This window comes from Pseudoliparis swirei, chromosome 3 (genome assembly GCF_029220125.1).
Source record: "Pseudoliparis swirei isolate HS2019 ecotype Mariana Trench chromosome 3, NWPU_hadal_v1, whole genome shotgun sequence".
NCBI lineage: Eukaryota > Metazoa > Chordata > Actinopteri > Perciformes > Liparidae > Pseudoliparis > Pseudoliparis swirei.
In genome coordinates, this window is record NC_079390.1 from 2,907,158 (window position 1) to 2,928,936 (window position 21,779).

The 21,779-nt window shown below is 40.5% G+C and overlaps 2 protein-coding genes across 4 annotated transcripts; one reads left to right on the plus strand and one right to left on the minus strand.

Moving 5' to 3' along the window:
• Positions 1-95: 95 nt before the first annotated feature.
• Positions 96-3,490, minus strand: gng8 (guanine nucleotide binding protein (G protein), gamma 8). Of its 2 annotated transcripts, XM_056411639.1 has the most exons (3): positions 3,279-3,490; positions 2,525-2,640; positions 96-654 (listed from the first exon to the last, which is right to left on the minus strand). In XM_056411639.1, exons 2-3 carry the CDS (start codon positions 2,606-2,608, stop codon positions 526-528), a joined length of 213 nt encoding a protein of 70 aa, XP_056267614.1. In that variant the 5' UTR covers positions 2,609-2,640; positions 3,279-3,490; the 3' UTR covers positions 96-525. The 2 variants fall into 2 exon arrangements, with proteins under 2 accessions (XP_056267614.1, XP_056267613.1); XM_056411638.1 differs by lacking the exon at positions 3,279-3,490 and having other exon boundaries at positions 2,525-2,953.
• A 2,535-nt stretch (positions 3,491-6,025) lies between these two features.
• Positions 6,026-21,165, plus strand: LOC130191891 (bromodomain-containing protein 8-like). 2 transcript variants are annotated; one of them, XM_056411629.1, is made up of 19 exons: positions 6,026-6,497; positions 6,934-7,030; positions 8,003-8,072; positions 8,196-8,245; positions 8,385-8,507; positions 8,596-8,676; positions 9,478-9,542; positions 9,722-9,864; positions 11,217-11,408; positions 12,646-12,736; positions 13,968-14,128; positions 15,043-15,460; positions 15,570-15,613; positions 15,731-15,972; positions 16,112-16,204; positions 16,561-16,629; positions 17,156-17,438; positions 19,757-19,801; positions 19,979-21,165. In XM_056411629.1, exons 1-19 carry the CDS (start codon positions 6,479-6,481, stop codon positions 20,036-20,038), a joined length of 2,346 nt encoding a protein of 781 aa, XP_056267604.1. In that variant the 5' UTR covers positions 6,026-6,478; the 3' UTR covers positions 20,039-21,165. The 2 variants fall into 2 exon arrangements, with proteins under 2 accessions (XP_056267604.1, XP_056267605.1); XM_056411630.1 differs by having other exon boundaries at positions 13,968-14,095.
• The last annotated feature ends 614 nt before the right edge of the window (positions 21,166-21,779 follow it).

Consider the following 21,779-nt stretch of genomic DNA (forward strand, 5'->3'; position numbering starts at 1 on the left):
TGGCCACACCCACCATTTGCATTTCAGTTTCTATGACTGAGGGGAGACGCCCTCCTGGGAAGCAGATGTGGCGTTCTCACGGAAAAACACAAGAACTGAAGATCATGTTTGGGTATTTGTTATAATAAAAAGGAGAAACATATCTTGAACACGCGTCGCGGTCGGTTTATTGTCGATGTGTGTCGTGTGTATATTTTGGAGAACAGCAAACGGTGTGCAACTTTATTTTGCCTTTTACTATCTTAAAATGAATCTTGAGGCCCAAACGAGAACAGTCGAGTTAATATATAAACTCACAGTATGTGCAGAAGGAGAGGCGGCAGCAGCGCCGGCCTGTCTACGTGACCTTTGCCCCCGCTTTTAACAACTCTTTATTGACGTCATTATGAATCATTCCTCGGGTTAAAGTTACAGTCACAGAAGAGCTGCTGTAATTACACAAAAAGAATCCTGTAAATGAAAAAGTTGAAGGGAAAATGAATCCATAAATTAAAAATAGCTAAAAGACATTTCATCTTGAACACGTTATAGTATTTCACAGAATAGTTTCTTCTCTCGGAACGGGTTCTCGGTGGAGGCGAGCGGCGTCACCAGGGGGTCATCTTTGGCGTGGGTCTCACAGTAGGCCATCAGGTCGGCGGCTGCTTTGGATATCTGTACACAAAGGGTGTGTGTGTGTGTGTGAGAGAGTGTGTGAGGGAAGAGAATTACAAAAAACACATTTAAAATGATGTTATTCCATTTTTGTTCAATTCTACACTGTAAAAAAGCGGCTGTGAAATCCACAGTAACTTACTGTAAACTATTTACCAGTAAAATATTGTGTAATTATTCGAAGATTACAGTAAACAAAGCGTTACTGTCAAAATCACAGTTATACATCTTGTACTGTATTAAAACATAACAAGTGCTGTAGAGAATCACAGTAACCAACAATATACTTTATATACTGTAGTTTATAAGCATTGATTGAACTCTAAAAGGAAACCTTATTTATGCATCAATCAACTAGAACGGGCACTCGGTAGAGCGCATACCTTCGCATATCACAAGATTGGGCATTGAATTATGAACATTTTGGCATTAGTTGCATGCCAATTGGAACAAAATGTATCGTGCTATGGTAAAAAAAAGATGTTGACCTTTCTATGACCTTAACCTTGACCTTTGACCCGATTGATCCCAAAATCTAATCAAATGGTCCCCGGATAATAACCAATCATCCCACCAAATTCCATGTGATTCAAGAAGATTTGACCTGTTCATGACCTTTGACCTTGACCTTTGACCCGATCGATCCCAAAATCTAATGAACTGGTCCCCGGATAATAAACAATCATCCCACCAAATTTCATGAGATTCGGTTCAATACTTTTTGAGTTTTGCGAATAACACGCATACAAATAAATAAATAAACTAGAATGGGCACTCGGTAGAGTGCATACCTTCGCATATCACAAGATTGGGCATTGAATTATGAACATTTTGGCATTAGTTGCATGCCAATTGGACAAAAATGTATCGTGCTATGGTAAAAAAAAGATTTGGACCTTTCCATGACCTTGACCTTGACCTTTGACCCGATTGATCCCAAAATCTAATCAAATGGTCCCCGGATAATAACCAATCATCCCACCAAATTCCATGTGATTCAAGAAGATTTGACCTGTTCATGACCTTTTACCTTGACCTTTGACCCGATCGATCCCAAAATCTAATCAACTGGTCCCCGGATAATAAACAATCATCCCACCAAATTTCATGCGATTGGTTCAATACTTTTGAGTTCTGCGAAGATTTTGACCTGTTCATGACCTTTGACCTTGACCTTTGACCCGATCGATCCCAAAATCTAATCAACTGGTCCCCGGATAATAAACAATCATCCCACCAAATTTCATGCGATTCGGTTCAATACTTTTTGAGTTCTGCGAAAGATTTTGACCTGTTCATGACCTTTGACCTTGACCTTTGACCCGATCAATCCCAAAATCTAATCAACTGGTCCCCGGATAATAAACAATCATCCCACCAAATTGCATGCGATTCGGTTCAATACTTTTTGAGTTTTGCGAATAACACGCATACAAATAAATAAATAAATAAATAAATACACGGCGATCAAAACATAACCTTCCGGCATTTTCAATGCGAAGGTAATAAATACACGGCGATCAAAACATAACCTTCCGGCATTTTCAATGCAAAGGTAATAAATAAATACACGGCGATCAAAACATAACCTTCCGGCATTTTCAATGCGAAGGTAAAAAGAGTAAACACTGATATCAGTTATGGAAAGGGAGGACATATTATTTAATTGTAGGCTATTGTAAAAAAAAAATATATATAATAAAGTTGTCGTTGTTGTTCTTCGGCGGGCTGCTCTTCGGTTCAAGTTTAAAATAAAAAATGGACGTTGTCATTTAAAAACTCGTGAAATAAAATCTCTTTTTGAGACACTTTCATGCATTATTTATATAACTACACACCACCATAATTAGCCATCCAAATCTATTCTCACCATCATCCTCTCTATGTTCACCTCCAGTTTCAGTTGTTCCACCGTCATCCGAGCCTCTGCAATCTTGGCCATGTTGTTGGACATCCTGGCCCCCTTTCCAGCTAAAGTCAGTCAGCCTGTACCGCAAATATGTAATCGTACGCATCACTGATAAACAAAGCGGAATAAACAAAACACAAACACATCGGTGACCATTTGCTGAAGGTGTGCCGGGGTGAGTCGGTTTCAATTTGCTTGTTAATTCTGCTCCCTGGGTCTCAGCTGCTGCAAGTGGCACAGGGAGGGTCTCAAAGGAGGAGGTCTAGGGGGGGAGAGGAGGCAGCGCAGCCCCCTGGGGAGGGCTTCCGCTAACATGTAAATGTTAAAAACATTAACATTAACTAGTGAATTCTCTCTCAGAATAGTTTTATCCTAAACTGCATGCGTAGAGAGTTGCTAAAAAATGGCTATTAACCAGCTGCTGCTTATGGTTCTGCCATATTTACACAATAAATGTGAATTAAATTTCTTTAAAAGGAGCATGAAAAGCATCATTACTTAGAAACAGAATACTTTGATATGAATTTTTCAATTCTATCGAATGCAACTTGTTTCTATAGATGTAATACAAGTCATACTTCTGTAAATACGCTGCCGATTTCAGCACACGCGTGTCGAGAAATGTGTTCTGATGTGAGCTGTTTCCGCATGAATGTGTAGAAATACAGATTTTTTTCTTTTAATCCAAACTCATAATAATCACAGCATCACTCACCACAAGACCAACGGCGAAAAAAGGAAAAAGGAAAGTCCGCTTGTTTCCAACTGCGTCCACCACAACTTACAGTAGCAAATGAAGTGATATTAATGGAAGATGAGGGGGGGGGGGGAGGCTTCAATAGATGACTGGCTGTGGTTCTGCCCCCAGGATGAGCTCGGTGCAGCAGTTAATGGCAACATGTGGCGTGACCTTCATCTCTGGAGTCTCTCCATCTCCTCGCTTACCTGAGACCGTAGACGGAGCGTTAAATATTGTTTTAACGAGAAGTCTAAATACGGATTGGATTTTTTAAAAAAGCAAATAGTTTATTTCACATAAAGGGATGGAAATAAAAACACCTGTTTTTGTCATAACCCCTGCGAGATGAAAAAACATTAGGCTCCATAATGTGGACGCTCTCGGGAGAATACATTGTTTTTCACGACTTTAATTAATTTCCCTGCGTGCAATGCTCTCTCGGACAAATACAAAATATTTAAGATTCAAACATATATATATATATATATATGAGCGCATTAACTCAAGGTGCACTCGCCAGGAACATTTAATAATGAATAATCTGTATTCATAACAAGTTTATTATGTGAAAGTGTTGGAATAAAAAAATAAAAAGTCATCCAAAAGTCACCAACATACATTTCTGTTTCATGATCTTTTACAGCGTAACACATTAATTGTAAAACATGTTGTTCTTTGTGTATTATATAATTTTAGCTGACGGTCAGATACAACCGGTTGGTGACTAAGTTACCTGCATGCATTGTGCAGATTTCCAGTAAAACAGCAGTTAGGGAGGTAATGAGCTAAAACGGTCATAATAGGCTTGAAGAGGCTCTCGTGTTTTCAGCACTGTGTATAAGACACATCCAGCGGAAAGACTTGCCTCTCGTCTCCGTCCTCTACCAGGCTGCCAGTCCTTCCTGCTGAGCTGACAGTTATTCCACACAGCGGCAGGGGGCCAAGAGGCAGCGCCGGAGTTAAATGTCAAGTGCCTCATTAACATTTGTTTCCCTGTCGTAATTGGTCTCTTTCTGTGGGAGATAGTGGAGTAGAAGAAGAAGAAGGGGCTGCTGCTCCGGCCTCCTTCACAAAGGGCCCCACAACAACATGGACCCAGTGTGCATGTGTCATACGTGTAAGAAAGATCAGATTCATGCGGTCTATAACTTAATATTGGTTACTATACGCTCTATAGCCAGCCAGCCAGCCAACCAGCATGACTCCTCTCTCATATTGTTAATTTATGACCCACGCTGCATCATTAGTGTGCATGAAACCTGAGAGGAGGGGGAAGTGTTTGCATATCCCATCAAGTACACGTGTTTAACATTAAGAGTGAACATTTAAAGACTTCTCTTTAGCCATACTTTAAAACAATATATACATAAACAGACTCTGGCATAGGCAGTTTAATAAAAAAAAATATATATTTTGGTATAATTACAGGAGAACATATATAATATACTTCCCTGTTGTTCAGACTGTTGACTATTGGCTAATTTACCAACAATAACTCAACAGTAATTGTTCATAAAAGGGAAATACAGCAACATGCAGTATTTATGTATATTAATATATTGCAATATGTTTTTTGTAAATGATACTCGGGTTGTTTTATTTACTGCATCATACTGGCTGTAAACCGGTTTTTCTCGTCTGTTGCTGCTGCTGCTCAAAGTGTGACAGCCTCGGAGGGGAAAGCCCAATTAGCATTTCACACACTCAACAGGTTACTGGAAATATTGCTTCTTTTCTTTTCAGATTCTTTAAAAAAAAATCTGGCATTGCAAAGTCATGTCACAATTAAAAATAAAATTAATTTTGTTCGACAAAATTAAGAGAAGTTTTTAACTTAATTATGACACAATTAAATAAATATAGGAATATTAGACATATTGTATATGTCTCTTAATATTTCTTTGTTTGACATCTTACGTCTTCTTCTATATCAACGGAGTCCACACATCATTTTCTCTAGTGATTTGTATAATACCTGTAATATTACAGCAGTTTAATTCTGTCATAATTCTTTAAAAAAAACCCTGTAATATTAAAAAATACCTGTAATATTACAGCAATTTAATTCTGTCATAATTATTTTTAAGAAATCTGTCATTGCAAAGTCATGTCACAATTAAAAATAAAATTAATTTTCTTCGACAAAAAAAAGAATTAAATACATATAAGAATGTGTATTGTATATATATTTCTCTTAATATTTCTTTGTTTGACATCTTACGTCTTCTATATCAACGGAGTCATTTTCTCTAGTGATTTGTATAATACTTGTAATATTACAAGTTTAATTCTGTCATAATTTTTTTTTAAAAATACCTGTAATATTAAAAAATACCTGTAATATTACAGCAGTTTAAATCTGTCATAGGTCATAAAAAAAAACCTGTAATATAAGAAAATACCTGTAATATTACAGCAGTTTAATTATGTCATAACTGGCAAAGTATGACATCTTACTGGTTACAGGTTATCATATCTCTCTCCATTTGAGGTTTAAAAAAATAATTTTAAATACATGTGCCCATGTGTATGTGTTATCATCACTCTTTTTTATTCCTACAGCAACACGAACATGTGCATCTTTGCATCAAAGTGCAGAACAAGTGATTTAGCCGAGGAAAGAGAAGCACCCCGGGGTGCACCCTCATTACGCTCACGTGGTGGGCGTGTCCGGACACCTCGCTGCTAGCTTACAATGATAAACAACGTTACAGTAAGCTACGTCTGTCTCGCCTGGCTGGTTTGTTGTTGTTGTTGTTGTTGTTGTTGCTGGGGGCGCGCGAGAGGGATATGTGTTGCACGCGCTCCGTAGAGGTCAACGCGGAATCAAACCCTGTGTTGCGGAACCCTCTCGGAGCTGTGGCGCGAGCTGGCCCATCTCTGAGTTACCAATAGCAACGAGCTCACGAGACGGCGACTTTTTAACGGGCGTCCCTCTCATAGGCTAGCCGTGTTGCGCGAGCTGGCCCATCGGCAACGAGCTCACGAGATGGCGACTTTTTAACGGACAACGGCTACAGCTAACGTTATCGGAAGAAACTACCGGGGAAGCCTCCAACGGCCACAACGTGACGTCATCAACTGACGTGATAACACCCCTCCGCTCGATGTAATGTCGCGCGCGGACCTCGCCAGCGTCGCGCTTATCGCCGGGCTGATGTCGGGATGACGGGAAGATGGCAAACGGCGTCGGAAGTGAGTATAACGTCGTCGGAATGTCACGGCATGCTATCCGTTAGCGGAGAGCGGTTCCGAGCTGTTGACGTTTAACGCCGCTTAACTTCCTGCGCGGCAGCCCTCCGCTCCCCGGCAGGGGGGGGGGGGGGGCAGGACCCACCGCCGCCGCCGTCATTAGATCTGTCGGTTGACAGCTGCGCTCGCGCGGACGGCGGCTCCTATCACACATCAAACGTGTGAACGTTGTTGCCATTTCCAAGCAGTTATAGTGACGTGCGTGCGGCACGGTGGGGGTGGTGAAAGGGGCGGGGGGCTGCTGCGGGTTCAGGTAGCATGCGAACGAAGCTCAAGAGATTAAGTCCAGTGCCAGAGGCCCGAGAAGAACTACAGAGTTGAACGTGAACTGTGAGAAGCCCGTGCATCATGTTGGGTCCATTTCGCTCCACATCTGCAGAACACAAGCTACTCGTCCTTGGACCAACAGAGCCATGGTCGGCGAGGGAGAAGCTGTGTTTGGCCACATCTGTCATGAAGAGTGGCGACCAGAACTGGTACTGTACCACTGCCCCGTCATGGCCCCCTTTAGAACCTGTTCCAAGGATTCCTCATTGTGTGTCAGTGGTCTGTGATATAAATGTGTAAAAAATAATTTTACGAATAAACTCCCACAACACGTGTTAAAAAAAACATATATATATATATATATACATGTGTTTAAAAAAAAAATGTTTACGAATAAACTCCCACAACACTTGTTAAAAAAACCATTTATATATATATATATATATATATATATATATACATGTGTTTTTTTTAATTTATTTTTACACATTTATTCTTTTAGGTAGCTAAGTAGGTACGGTAATGTTGTTTATTCACATTGTAAAAAACATAGTTGGCAACTCATCAATTAGTAACAGGTAAAACATGTATAAAAACATTAAGACAGAACATTCTAATTTAAAACATAAATACACAAATATATAAAACATAAAACACAGGCATCAATGGCTTACAAAGTGAACAAGTGTTGTGTTATTGTGTATTCCCCCCCCCCCGCTGGTTGAGGTAGGGGGGTGATGGAGGAAACCGCTCTGCGGAAAAAGCTGTTTCCCAGAACTGTTTTACCTTTTTTAAGGTTATATATTGTCCGTATGGGTGTCCCCCTCAGGTGTGCTTGACATTATGGTTTGCTGTTGTTTTCTTTCACAGTTCAAAGTAATGCAAATACGATGAACTAACGGCCGTCCTATCCACCGTGTCGCCAACTGCGTGCTGGCTTTAACTTGGATTATATTTTTGCATGAATTTACAACTAAAAAGACTTCCAACAAAACAGTCGTAACAAACAAATAGCCAACAGAGATATAGAAGAATTAAGACTTGGGAGAAGAAGGGGAGAAAAAAAAGTGTTTTAAGATTACAATTTAAAAAAGGACAGAGATTGAAGTCTGTTTTGGACTTTAAGTCTTTAATGAGTATTTCATCTTTGATCCTCTGACACAATGTCGTCATCTCAACAGGGTGTCTGTCAGTCGAGCCATCAAACCATTTGCAGAACCCGGGCGACCACCTGACTGGTTCTCTCAAAAGGTGTGGACAAAATCCAAGTTTCCTCATCCCACAATGACCACGTTCATGACCGCTGCGGTCATTTCGCCACAATGTTTTTTTCTTTCCTGTCACAAAGCTGCTCTTTATTCTTCTCTGTCACAGCACTGCGCCTCCAAGTACTCTGCGCTCCTGCAAACAATAGAGGCCCCAAAGTGAGTGCTGAAAGGGACTTTGATCTCGAGCCTGCTTTTGTGGACTTGCGAGCTAAAGCAGACAACATCGCTTTATACTGTTTGACAGCGTATGCCAGAAAACAACGTGTTCAACTCATCGTGCATTTGTTGCCTTCAGGCGGAAGCGGGGAGACAGAGGCGAAGAGGTGGAGACGCTGGAGGACGTGATCGTCCGCAGGCTGACGGCTGACAGGATTGATGCACTAAAAAAGCTGATCAAAGAAACCCAGGAGAAGCACAGGTATGCACGTTTACTACACGTCGCATCGCTGTCGGTGTTACAGAATCCCGGTCGTTTGGATACATGAAACTGGTTGATGTTTTCACAGGAAGCTGAAGAGAGAAACTGAACTGATTCAAGCAGGACGCCTGGATTCCAAACTAGAAGAGTTATGGGAAGACATTCTGCAGTAAGAAGCAACACACTTTCTATCTGTCCTGTTTAAACTACCATACAGTACATCTCTTTTTATTATTATTTGTTTCATTATTATTATCTTCATTTAAAAGGAACCGCAGTTCAAACATAAATGTCACCAGTTGATGCACTGTACCAGATTGTGGCAACAGCTAATTTGCATCTGTAGTCCCTGGTCAGACCATAATAAACATAAAACAATAACAAACATTAAACAATATCAAACAATACAAGATAAGACACTACAACAGTGTATGTGGTACGAAGAACACAAAAGACACACAATGCAAAGCTACAGTACAGCACATTAAAAGTAAGTAATACATGCTATTAAAAGTAGGGTAATAAAAACCATTATAAGTAAGTAATACATACTATTAAAAGTAAGCAATAAAAAACACTAAAAGTAAGTAATAAAAAACACTAAAAGTAAGTAAGACATACTATCAAAAGTAAGTAATAAAAAACACTAAAAGTAAGTAATACATACTATTAAAAGTAAGTAATAAAAAACACTAAAAGTAAGTCAGACATACTATTAAAAGTAAGTAATAAAAAACACTAAAAGTAAGTAAGACATACTATTAAAAGTAAGTAATAAAAAACACTAAAAGTAAGTAATACATACTATTAAAAGTAAGTAATAAAAAACACTAAAAGTAAGTAATACATGCTATTAAAAGTAGGGTAATAAAAACCATTAAAAGTAAGTAATACATGCTATTAAAAGTAAGTAATAAAAAACACTAAAAGTATGTTTGTAAAGCTTCCACATGATATTTCCCTTCGTCAGGAAGAAGAAACTGGAGGAGAAGGAAGCAGAGCTGAAACGAAAAATCACAAATGCTGCTTATCAGGGTAACTGCTTCACTTGTGTGTGTGTGTGTGTGTGTGTGTGTGTTTTAGTTGCAAAGCCATGTTGCTACTAGCATGCAAAAGGAAGATTTGTTCTTGTGGGGGAAAGAAAAGGCTCTTGAGCATCATCTCTCGTGTGACTGATGAGGTCATCCTCTCTATGTTGCCTCTCCCACTTCCAGCCAGGCAGGTGGCGAAGAACTCCTCTAAGCGAGATCCCGGCATCACCGTACATTCGCCACCAGGCTGCGGCTCCCCGAGCCAGGAGTCCTCACCGGGGGACCCGCCCCAGTGTTTGACGCTGGACCTCGCTTTGACGAAGAGTGTAAGTCGAGTTTGCGCTGCTTTTTAATTGTCATGTTTTTTGCACAAGACATTTAAAAAACGTTTGCGGGCATTCTTATAAGGAGTAATACTTATGTTAATAATGTGTCTTTCTCTCAAGAATGCTGCAGACAAATCAGTTTTCATCTCGCTGATTAAAGACATAATTAATATATACTGTGTGTAACTATACCTCGAATAATAACAGATTAGCACTTCAGTGGCACTTGAATGGCACTTAATTATAGTATTACTTATATTATCACCTATGATATTACTTATAGTATTACTTATGATATTACTTATAGTATTACTTATGGGATTACTTATATTATCACCTATGATATTACTTATAGTATTACTTATGATATTACTTATAGTATTACTTATGGGATTACTTATATTATCACCTATGATATTACTTATAGTATTACTTATATTATCACCTATGATATTACTTATAGTATTACTTATAGTATCACTTATGATAGTACTTTAGTATTACTTATGGGATTATTTATGGGATTACTTATGATATTACTTATAGTATTACTTATGGGATTACTTATGATATTACTTATAGTATTACTTATGGGATTACTTATGGGATTACTTATAGTATTACTTATATTATCACCTATGATATTACTTATAGTATCACTTATGATATTACTTTAGTATTACTTATGGGATTACTTATGATATTACTTATAGTATTACTTATAGTATCGCTTATGATATTACTTTAGTATTACTTATGGGATTACTTATGATATTACTTATAGTATTACTTATAGTATCGCTTATGATATTATTTTAGTATTACTTATGGGATTACTTATGATATTACTTATAGTATTACTTATAGTATCACTTATGATATTACTTTAGTATTACTTATAGTATTATTGATGGGATTACTTAAGATATTACTTATGGTATTACATGTGGTATTACATATGGTACTTATGGTATTACTTATGGTACTACTTATAGTATTACTTATGGTACTTATGGTATTTTTGTAGTTTGGCTTTCTTGAAACGTTACTTTCTTGATTCTAGTTGTTCTGAGTTTGTTCTCGTGGTTTAAAACACTAATTGTGAGTCGTTATGGATAAAAGCGTCTGCTAAATGACATGTGATGTGATGTGACGTAAGGTAACTTGCCACACTTGCCATCACTGATGTAATGTATAAAAACAGTTAAAATAGTACATTATAATAACATAATATCATTTATACATCCCAAAGGAGTGTACTATTCCTGATCATTCCCAGAAACATGTACGAGACTCTCAAATCAGAGTGGATTGGTACGCAGGGATGACCTCACGTTGCTCTGTCTCTGTAGGCTTCAGGATCAGCCAGGTTAATCACAATTGCCGAGTCCTCTGGACCCGGGAACGATGACGTCATCCCCGGGTCGCTCCTGGATGACCCCGCCCAAAAGAAGCTGCTGGTCCAGAAAGCCACGCCGCCACCGTCTCCACTCCTGTCAGAGTTACTGAAGAAAGGCAGTATCTTGGCCACAAATGCAAGACTGGTACGTGGAGGGGACTTACTGTGTTATGCCGACAGCGCCGAGCTCTCCGGTTAACGTGTTCACGTCTGCGGGGCCCCCCATCTTCATCTCATCCTTTGTAGAGTTCAGGAACTATTTACTCATTTTGTATTTCATCCTATTTTTATGGCTTTTGCTTTGCTGCGGTTTGTTTTGCCAGTTGCCTAAAGCTTTAAGTCATTTTTTTGTGCAAATTAATTGCATTGTAACGTGTTTGTTTTTTTACCTCAAGAGTTGACAAGCACCGTGATGTGTGTGTAGGTTCCTCACGTTGGACAGGGTGCGAATGTGAACAGCTGTCTTCCGTTAATTCAACTACTTTTTCAGGTCAATCGTAGTTCTGTATGAAACCGTTGCTGTGTTCTGAATAAGTTTTGTTGTTGTTGTTGTTGTTGTTATAACTTTCATCTGTGGCCAAATTCACTCATTAACAAGGTTTCTGTTTTTGGAAAACACTTCTTTCCGTCCTTAAAAGTCTTAGTTCAACTAAAATGATACATTTTAGTCAGGAAATCATTTTGCTTTTGTTTTCTTGAAATGATTTGACTTGGAACAAAATAAAATGTATGTGTCATTTGAGAGCTAACGCATCACTAAATATATTTTTCATTTGTTTTTTTCAACGCTGTAATTGTGTTTTGTTTGTGTTTACTGTCACTTCTCCTGCATTAGTTGAAGAGTTCAATGGTTGCTTTTAATGCACCACTGTTTTGCCTCAGGCAATTTTTTTTACAAACACGCAACCTGCTTCTGCTTCCAGGTGGCTGTCACTTACCCTTTCTTTTTTTTACCTCCACGCTTTTCGTCAGATGTCCTCAGTGGTTTCCGTGCGGCGGGATATTTTCATTGCAGCCAAAGGAGCTCTCGGTCAGCCGATCCCTGCCGAGGTTCTTCCCCATTGGTCGCTGGACAAGTTATACACCTCTTGGAATCATCCGGCTTGTTTTATGTTTTTATTCTCTCATTTTTATGAAGCCAACTCGTGCTCTCGTGAAATCACGTCCGCATAAGTTCTCCTCACATTCCCGTGGGAGCGTTTCGGCTCTTTGTGTATACATATGTGCACAGGGGATTCCAAATCAGATAGTAGATATATCACAAAAGATATGCCGCTATAAATGTGTTGTTATTCATACGATCATGTCGTATACTTCATGTGCGCTTTTTGTACCGAGAGAAAATGTTTGACATGCATGTGTGTATGCGTTTTACATCCCAGATTGGGGAGGGGGACGTGACCTCTGCTCATATGACAGGAGCACATGACTTGCAGCCGGCTCTCCCGAGCCAACCTCTCGCTCAGGCAACAGGTACCGATGATGTTTGATTTGTGTCCGTGATCAAGAGATATTAAATAGAAAACGAACATCTCACACTACACTGAAATCAAGGTCATATTTACTCAAATCTCCCTTTCCCACAAACAAACAACCTATGCAGGATTTTTTACATATTTGTTACAGGGTTCATACGGTCATGGAAAACCAGGAAAAGTCCTGAAATTTAAACAAATAGTTATTCTCAGGGGAAAGTCCTTTATCCCAAAAGTTTTTGAAAAGTCATGGCAATGTGTCATATTCACATTTAAACAGTTTGATTACAAGAATAAACATTTATAGAAATATTTATTCTTTTAATCAAACTATTGTCTCTCATTCATTTGTGTCATTTAAGGTGTATCGTCGTGTATACACCGAGATTTCACAAAATGTTCAAAGAAATTTGGTTGAAAGTCAAGGAAAGGTCATGGACATCCCTTGGTCAATATGTGTATGACCACTGGTGTTATCTTTTCTCTTTGACTCCTAAATGGATGGATACTTTCTGTATTAAACGTGCTGCTGTTTGCTCATACATCGGCTCATTGAGAGCCCCCGCCGCTCCTTTTGTCTGCACTCTGCGTGTTCATGGTCATGAACGCTTGCATGGCAGGCGCCCCCATGTCGCGTCTCCTGGAGGCGGGTCCCACCCAGTGTTCTGCCCCGTTAGGTTTCGTGGTCGGTGCAGACTCCGCCTCCAGCGCTCCTCTCTCTGCTGCCTCAGCACATACAGGTCTGTCTGCTGTGACCCAGACCTCTCAGAGTCCAATCTGCTCCTCCTTGAATCCTTTAATGTCCTATTCTTCGTAGCGTGAGAGTTTAATGTAAGATATACATTCGCTTGAAGTCATTCAATTGCAAAAAGTAGACCAAAAGAATCGTTTATTTTGCAATGTCAGAGCAAAACTGAGCTATCAAAAGTCTCACTTTATGAATAAAAAGTGCACAATTTCATACATTGGGGGGAAAAGAACAGTCAACTATACTAAGACCTTTTTTATCTTATGTATACACTACTTAATTTATCTTTAATATCTAAAGCCTTTCAGGTATCAAATTAAAAAATAAAAGCAAAAGTGATTCCCTGTGGTTCAAATTTAATGACAAGCGTATGATAAAGTATTAAGTGAAGTAGAAATACAAGATTAATGTGTTTTTTTACAAACTGCTACTCGTGCTAATTTAACATCGTAGTTGAACATTTGTTGTCGTTTGTGTGCAGAGGTGGATGCGATGGAGCCGCCTTTGGCCCCAGGGTGCCAGCCCATCACCACAGAGGATAAGGTGGCAGAGCTCAGTGAGGAGGGTGTGACCGGGTCCTACATGGGGGAGGAGCTGGACCTGAAGACGGTGGGGGACATTATCGCCATCATTGAGGACAAGGTGGAAAAGTTCTACACATGTTCACATATGTGATCAATAATTTCTGCTTGGAGGTTTTTAACCCTTGTGTTGCCTTCGGGTCATTTTGACCCGATTCAATATTTAACCCTCCTGTTGCCTTCGGGTCAATTTGACCCGATTCAATGTTTAATGTCGGTGTTCTTTCGGGAGTCAACAAACAAACATAAAGTACCTCACACTTAAACTTGGAAAACAATATTAATTCTAATAATTTTCTGGAGATTTTAATAGCTGGGGTCATATTGACCTCAAGGGTAAAATATGTTAGTAAATATAAAGGTAACAGGAGGGTTAAACATTGAATGGGGTCATATTGACCCGAAGGTGACAGGAGGGTGAAACATTGAATCGGGTCAAATTGACCCGAAGGCAACACAAGGGTTAAACGTTATTTTACTGTAATGGTGCAACAGACTGGAAACTAAAAGCACGACTCTGAGATAGGGGGGTAACAAAGATCCTTTGGGTACAGGCAGAGTCAAAACCAGGAGGTCAGTCCCTGAGGCAAACGAGTCCAAAAAAAGGGGCGGGCAGAGAATCGAAGGTCAGGTGCATCAGGAAAACAGGCAAAGGTAACGCTGGTGAACTTGGCAGGAAAACACAAGACAATCTGGCAGAGGACAAATACAAGGGAGGTGACCTAAATACTGACAGACTAATGAAGGAATGGGCCTCAGGTGAGACGGGTGTGAGAACCAGGTGAAGGGAATGAAGGATGATCAGGTCCGAAATGACATAAGAGTTCATTTAACCGGCAAACGGAATGACAACAACTCACGACGGGGAAACGCGTGACATTTACAACGATTTAAAAGACATGGCAGACATGAAAAAAATGAGTCTGACAGCTCAATTATTCTTTGAGATCAAGAGTCCTATCTCTTCTTCAACAGACAGATGTGACCGCAGAGGCCCTGGATGCAGCCGCCGTCGAGGCCGCGCTGTCCCTGTGCGAGGAGAACGGCCACGCTCTGCCTGGCGCCTGGGAGCCCGCGGGGGTCCGACGGCCCCCGTCCCATCGCAGCGGCCCGGAGGGGAAGACCGCGGCGTCGGGAGTTCAGGGCGCGACTTCGGCGTCGCTCTCGTCTCCGCGCGACAGTCGAGGCAGCGGCCTGGCCGCGGGACCGAGGGCCCTTCCTCACGCCTCCTCGTCCTCATCGCGCAGCTCAAAGCGCTCGGAGCGGTGTCGCCCCGGAGCGCCGAGAGAGACCGGAGCGTCGGCGCGGCGGAAAAGCCACATTTCATTGGACGTCGCTCTCAGACGCGAGAGCGACAGGTGGGCACAGCGAAGACCCGGTAAAGCCCACCGAGGTACGCACACCGATGCATCAACACGACTCTTCACTTGCTTCGGAAGTCATTTAAACTGCGTTTTACATAAGCGTGTCCTTCTTATGATTCCTCTTCACTATCTTTGCAGACTCGGTATTAGGAGATAGCTCACTGACAGAAAGACACCCCAAGGTACGGCACCCAAAGGGAACACGTTGCTCGTGATGAAATGCAGAGTGCGTAGGTCCACAGTCTCCCTGCTCTGTAACGCTCCGATCGAATCTCTGCATCTCTTTTCTCCCTCTGCAGGGGATGAGAGCGGCAGGAGAGAAGGCCTCGGGGACCAAAGTGCACCGCGAGCTCAGCGGGCCAGAAGCGCGCGGAGACGAGGAGGCCGACGGGGCGGAGGGATTGTTGTCGGAGCCGGACGGCGAGCCGGAGCCCGCGGCCAGCGAGAGCGAGGACGGGTCCGGCCTCCACGCGGCGCCCTCGTCCCTGCAGCTCCACACCGCCGCCGACTCCATCCCCAGCAGCCCCGCCTCGTCACAGTTGTGAGTGAAACATACACACACACACACACGCGCACGCTTAACGTGCGTCATGAATTGTGGATCTGCGTGATGATGACGATGTCGCGACCTTTTCTGTTTTTATGACTTTCGTGCGTACTTTCATATCGCCGTTGTGCAGTTCTGTGTGCAGCGAGGACCACGAAGCCCTCCAGGCGCACAAGATCTGGAAGAAAGCCATCATGCTGGTGTGGCGAGCGGCGGCCAATCACAGGTCAGATTATTGACTCTAAACACAGGGCTCGTAAAAAAGTCCTTGAAAAAAAAATGTAATCCCAAAATGTTAGGAAAAGCCATGGACATTTGCATTTACACATTTTGATTAAAAGAGTAAATATTCATATGAATATTTATTCTTTTAATCAAACTATTGTCTCTCATTCATTTGTGTCATATACTCGTGTAAACACCGAGATTTCACATCATGGATATTTGGTTTAAAGTCCTGGAAAATAAATCTATTGGTCAACAAGTGTATGAACCCTGTAAACCGTAACCCTCGACCCCTGATGATCGCCCTCTACAATATGCAATTTGATGTGTAATGTGATTTCTGTGGATATGTTGTAGGTATGCAAATGTCTTCCTGCAGCCAGTAACTCATGAAATTGCCCCCGGGTACCACAGTATTGTGCAGAGGTAAGCACAGGACATGTTTACCGTGGTCATATGGGTACATTTAATGTATAGTTACCTTTGCATTCTGCGGAAGGTTTTGTTTTGATCGCTGTGTGTTTATTTATTTGTGTGTGTGTGTGTTTGTGTTATTCACATAACTCAAAAAGTATGCAACCGAATCGCATGAAATTTGGTGGGATGATTGGTTATTATCCGGGAACCATTTGATTAGATTTTGGGATCAATCGGGTCAAAGGTCAAGGTCATGGAAAGGTCAAAATCATTTTTTTTTACCATAGCACGGTCAATTTGTATCCAATTGGCATGCAACTAATGCCAAAATGTTCATAATTCAATGCCCAATCTTGTGATATGCGAAGGTATGCGCTCTACCGAGTGCCCGCTCTAGTTGTTATTGTCATATTGCTTGTGCAAAAAATCCAAACTTTTCAGACACTAACCGCCTGGTTTTTGCTGGATGACATTGGATTATTGTCACTCTCACCCCCCCGCCCCCACCCCTCTCTGCTCCCCACCTCTCCTCAAGGCCAATGGACCTCGCCGCCATCAAGAAGAGCATCGAGACCGGCGTGATCCGGACCACCGCCGAGTTCCAGAGGGACATCATGCTGATGTTTCAGAACGCGGTCATGTACAACAGCCTGGACCACGACGTGTACCACATGGCTCTGGAGATGCAGCGCGACGTCCTGGAGCAGATCCAGCAGTTCCTGGCCACCCAGCTCATCATGGAGACGGCGGAGTCGGGCATCGGCGCCAAGAGCCTGAGGGGCCGCGAGAGCACGCGCAAACAGGACCCCGCTGACAAGGTGCTTCACTAGAATTTTGACACAAGCAGAGAGTACAGAAGAAGAGACGCAAAGGGTGAGACAACAGGCTGACTTCAAGGTCAGGAGGGAAGGAGATGTGCCCGGCGCTTTCCAAAGCATGACGTTAGGTTTTTTAGGGCGATATCCTTTCAGGTAGCCATTGGTTTCAAATGCTATTAAAATAAACTTAAAGAGACTTGAGATGTTCAAGGAAAGTGTTTCAACACTCCACCAATGTCTCAATGTGTTTATTACCTTCGCATTGAAAATGCCGGAAGGTTTTGTTTTGATCGCCGTGTATTTATTTATTTATTTATTTGTATGAGTGTTATTCGCTAAACTCAAAAAGTATTGAACCGAATCGCATGAAATTTGGTGGGATGATTGTTTATTATCCGGGGACCAGTTGATTAGATTTTGGGATCGATCGGGTCAATGGTCAAGGTCAAAGGTCATGAACAGGTCAACTCTTCTTGAATCACATGGAATTTGGTGGGATGATTGGTTATTATCCGGGGACCATTTGATTAGATTTTGGGATCAATCGGGTCAAAGGTCAAGGTCAAGGTCATGGAAAGGTCAACATCTTTTTTTTACTATAGCACGATACATTTGTGTCCAATTGGCATGCAACTAATGCCAAAATGTTCATAATTCAATGCCCAATCTTGTGATATGCGAAGGTATGCACTCTACCGAGTGCCCATTCTAGTTATTCATGTTTCACACTTCAGTTCATGAATACCGTATCTTTGAATGCATTTACACTACCGTTCAAAAGTTTGGGGTCACTTAGAAATGTCTTTATTTTTCAAAGAAAAGCACTGTTTTTTCAATAAAGATAACATTAATCAAAAATACACACTATACATTGTTAATGTGGTAAATGTCTATTCTAGGTGGAAACGTCTGGTTTCTAATGAAATATCTCCAGAGGTGTATAGAGGCCCATTTCCATCAACTATCACTCCAGTGTTCTAATGGTACATTGTGTTTGCTAATCGCCTTAGAAGACTAATGTCTGATTAGAAAACCCTTGTGCAATTATGTTAGCACAGCTGAAAACAGTTATGCTGGTGATATAAGCCATACAACTGGCCTTCCTTTGAGCTTGAAGTTTGAAGAACAAAATTAATACTTCAAATATTAATCATTATTTCTAACCTTGTCAATGTCTTGACTATATTTTCTATTCAATTTTCAATTCATTTGATAAATAAAAGTGAGTTTTCATGGAAGACACGAAATTGTCTGGATGACCCCAAACTTTTGAACGGTAGTGTACATATTACCATAACTATAAAGAGACAATGCGTGTGGAGATTAACGCGTGAATCGCAAACGAGTTTCAAACCGATGGTTGACTGCAAAGCAATACGTTGTTTTTTTAGAACATCTCATTCATGCTTTGGACAATGGGAGGCAATAATGCAATAATAATAACAATGTAAAGACCATTACTGACAACTATTTACCAAAGCATACAGTAAGTTTTACCCATTGATATTCTACCTTCAAGAACGCTGTTGTTTACCATTAACTAATGACACGGCAGTGTGAGCATGAACTGGCAGATAATGGACCCGATGAATCACGATTCATACACGGTCACCTTTTCATTTGCATTATTTCTGCATGATAATGTGAGAGATGCTGATGTTTCTGAAGAACTGATGACGGAAACAAAGCATTTTCAAAAACAACTACATTACATCTACAAACAACTTAACTGTGTCAACACGAGATGTTTTAGTTTTTTCAACCTGTGCCGGAAAACGTGTTCAGAAATAAAGACGATGTTGTAGTTGAGTTATTTTTCACATTCCTGAAGCACCTAGTGGGCTGTTGAAGGAGCTGCAGCACAATCCTAAATATCCGGATGACAAATGACCTGAATGTGCTGAATGTTGATGTTTCAAAGCATTCTGATGTTAAACCAGACCAGAGGTTCACTGATTGTAAAACATCAGGCTGTGCTTTGAAAAAATTATATATATATATAATATTATATATATATATTATATTTTATATTATATATATATTTATATATATTATATATTATATTTATATTATATATTATATATATATATATACTGTATGTATGTAGGACATGTTGTATATGCTTAAAGATATCTGGTGTGGATAAGTAGTGCAGCGAGGATATAGTAAATATTTAAACTGTCCACATGACAATTAACCTGCATATAATTAGATAATCTCTTCAAGATTCTGTTCTGTTTATTATTTGTCGGCATTATTTTTGCTTCCTCTGGACACTTTCAGTGCACTTGCTGACGTGCATCGTTTCCCTCCTGCAGGACGCCGTCTCCATGTCCTCTCCGGCCTTCCTGCTCTCTCTGTTTGTAAGTATCCTACAGTCTTTAAAACGCCTCCCTCTTACTTAATGACTGAATAAAAACTAAAGTTATTGTATCATCAAAACGAGGAGAAACTGATTCATCTCGAGCTCAAAACATCTGGAGGATCAACTTGTTTGACCAGCTGCTGCGGCTTCTGTCTGTCCCTCTCGTTGACTGCAGGATGGAGGCACTAGGGGGCGCCGTTGTGCCATAGAAGCTGACCTTAAAATGAAGAAATGAACATCCGGTATGACGATTTTGATCCAATAGTTTTTCCAGAGTTGAATTTTAAAGCTGTGAAGCCACAGGACTGAACTCATCCTCGGGTCAGTTCCACAGATTTTTCACTCTGCATAAAAATGCAGCGTGACCTTTATTTGCACAATGGCGGTGAAATGTAATATGAAGAAGCTCATTTCCTCTCCGACAGCCAGACAGACACGGATTATAAACGGTGTAATCCCAGATTACAAAGGGACAGGAAGAAAAAGGTCAAAGCTTTCACAGACGTAGCTGCAGATCACTTAGCCTGCTCTGAATTACACCAGGTAGTTTACTGTACATGAAGCTAAACATTACAAAATGACTGAATTAAAGCCTTCTTTTCATTCATGAACATGTTGGGGATAACATATAAACCCAGAGGCCAAAGAGTCTAATTTAAGATAGAATTGAGAATGATCATGCTAATTTCAAAGAGAAACATTTGATTATTTTTAACAACTCTCCACAATCATTTACACAAATATAGCTGTGTTGTTTGTGATGAATTGATTTTATTCGGGGTTCGCTCCCAGTGAAAGCATATCGACGTGCATACTCTGTGTCATTTTCAGTATTTTTGAGAAAACGTCCCATTATTAAAATGTTTTGTGGACTTTAAAATAAACAATGAAACTTCATACAAAGCAAAGCCATCATTCATCCGTGTTGAGCTCGAATCAAACACGAAACAGTTTGCTGAAATCGTGCTGCTTACGAGCCGACCAATCAAAATCAGTGCTACGAGTGTGATATTTAAAAAGCTAGCATTTGATTTGATATATTTATCTAGATAAATATATATTTTTTTACATGTATAAATATATATAAATATTTATATATTTACACATGTATATATATATATATGAAATATCTATATATAGCATTTGATTTATATATGTGTATATATATATAAATAAAATAAAAATTAAATATATTTAAAAAATATATATATATAAATAAATGAAAGTCTGCTTTGCCTCATTGGTGACATTGATGTTAAGTGCACTGTGTGTCAGAAGGGAAATGCATGCAGATCTGATCTGGAATGAGCTGTGGCCATGTGGCAAAGAGCAGCGCATTACATAATAAATAAGTTAAACAGTGTTGTGCTTCCAGGAACCTGTAGTTCCACAGCGACGTACACACACACACACACACACACACACACACACACACACACACACACACACACACACACACACACACACACACACACACACACACACACACACACACACACACACACACACACACACACACACACACACACACACACACACAGCAGCTCCTCCAAAGCTCCCACTGTAACCTACGAGAAGGAAGGGTTTTACAGTCGGCTTTTCAGTGGGTTTAGTTTGATGTAAATTAGCCTCGTCGGTCTTGATGTAGTCAAAGCTTTTAATGGAGTCGAAGCCAACTCGTGTACAAGACGCCATACAGTTGTGTTCACTATGAGCATGCCCACTGATGTATGTCAACAAAGGCTTTTCCTTCCGTTAGATCCAGACATCTGTAGCCAAAGGTTGCATTAGTTTGATGGATGCCAAGTCAAACCTCTTGTGTTTTAGAAGTAAATGGACAGCAGATTTTCCTTCTCTTTTTTTTTTAAAGCTTTTAAAATATAAATATTTGCTGTCAGTCTCAGTCCCTGATCACTTTATTATACCATCAGTAGGATACTATGGAGCCTCCTAATGGCCCTGTGGAACAATAATTA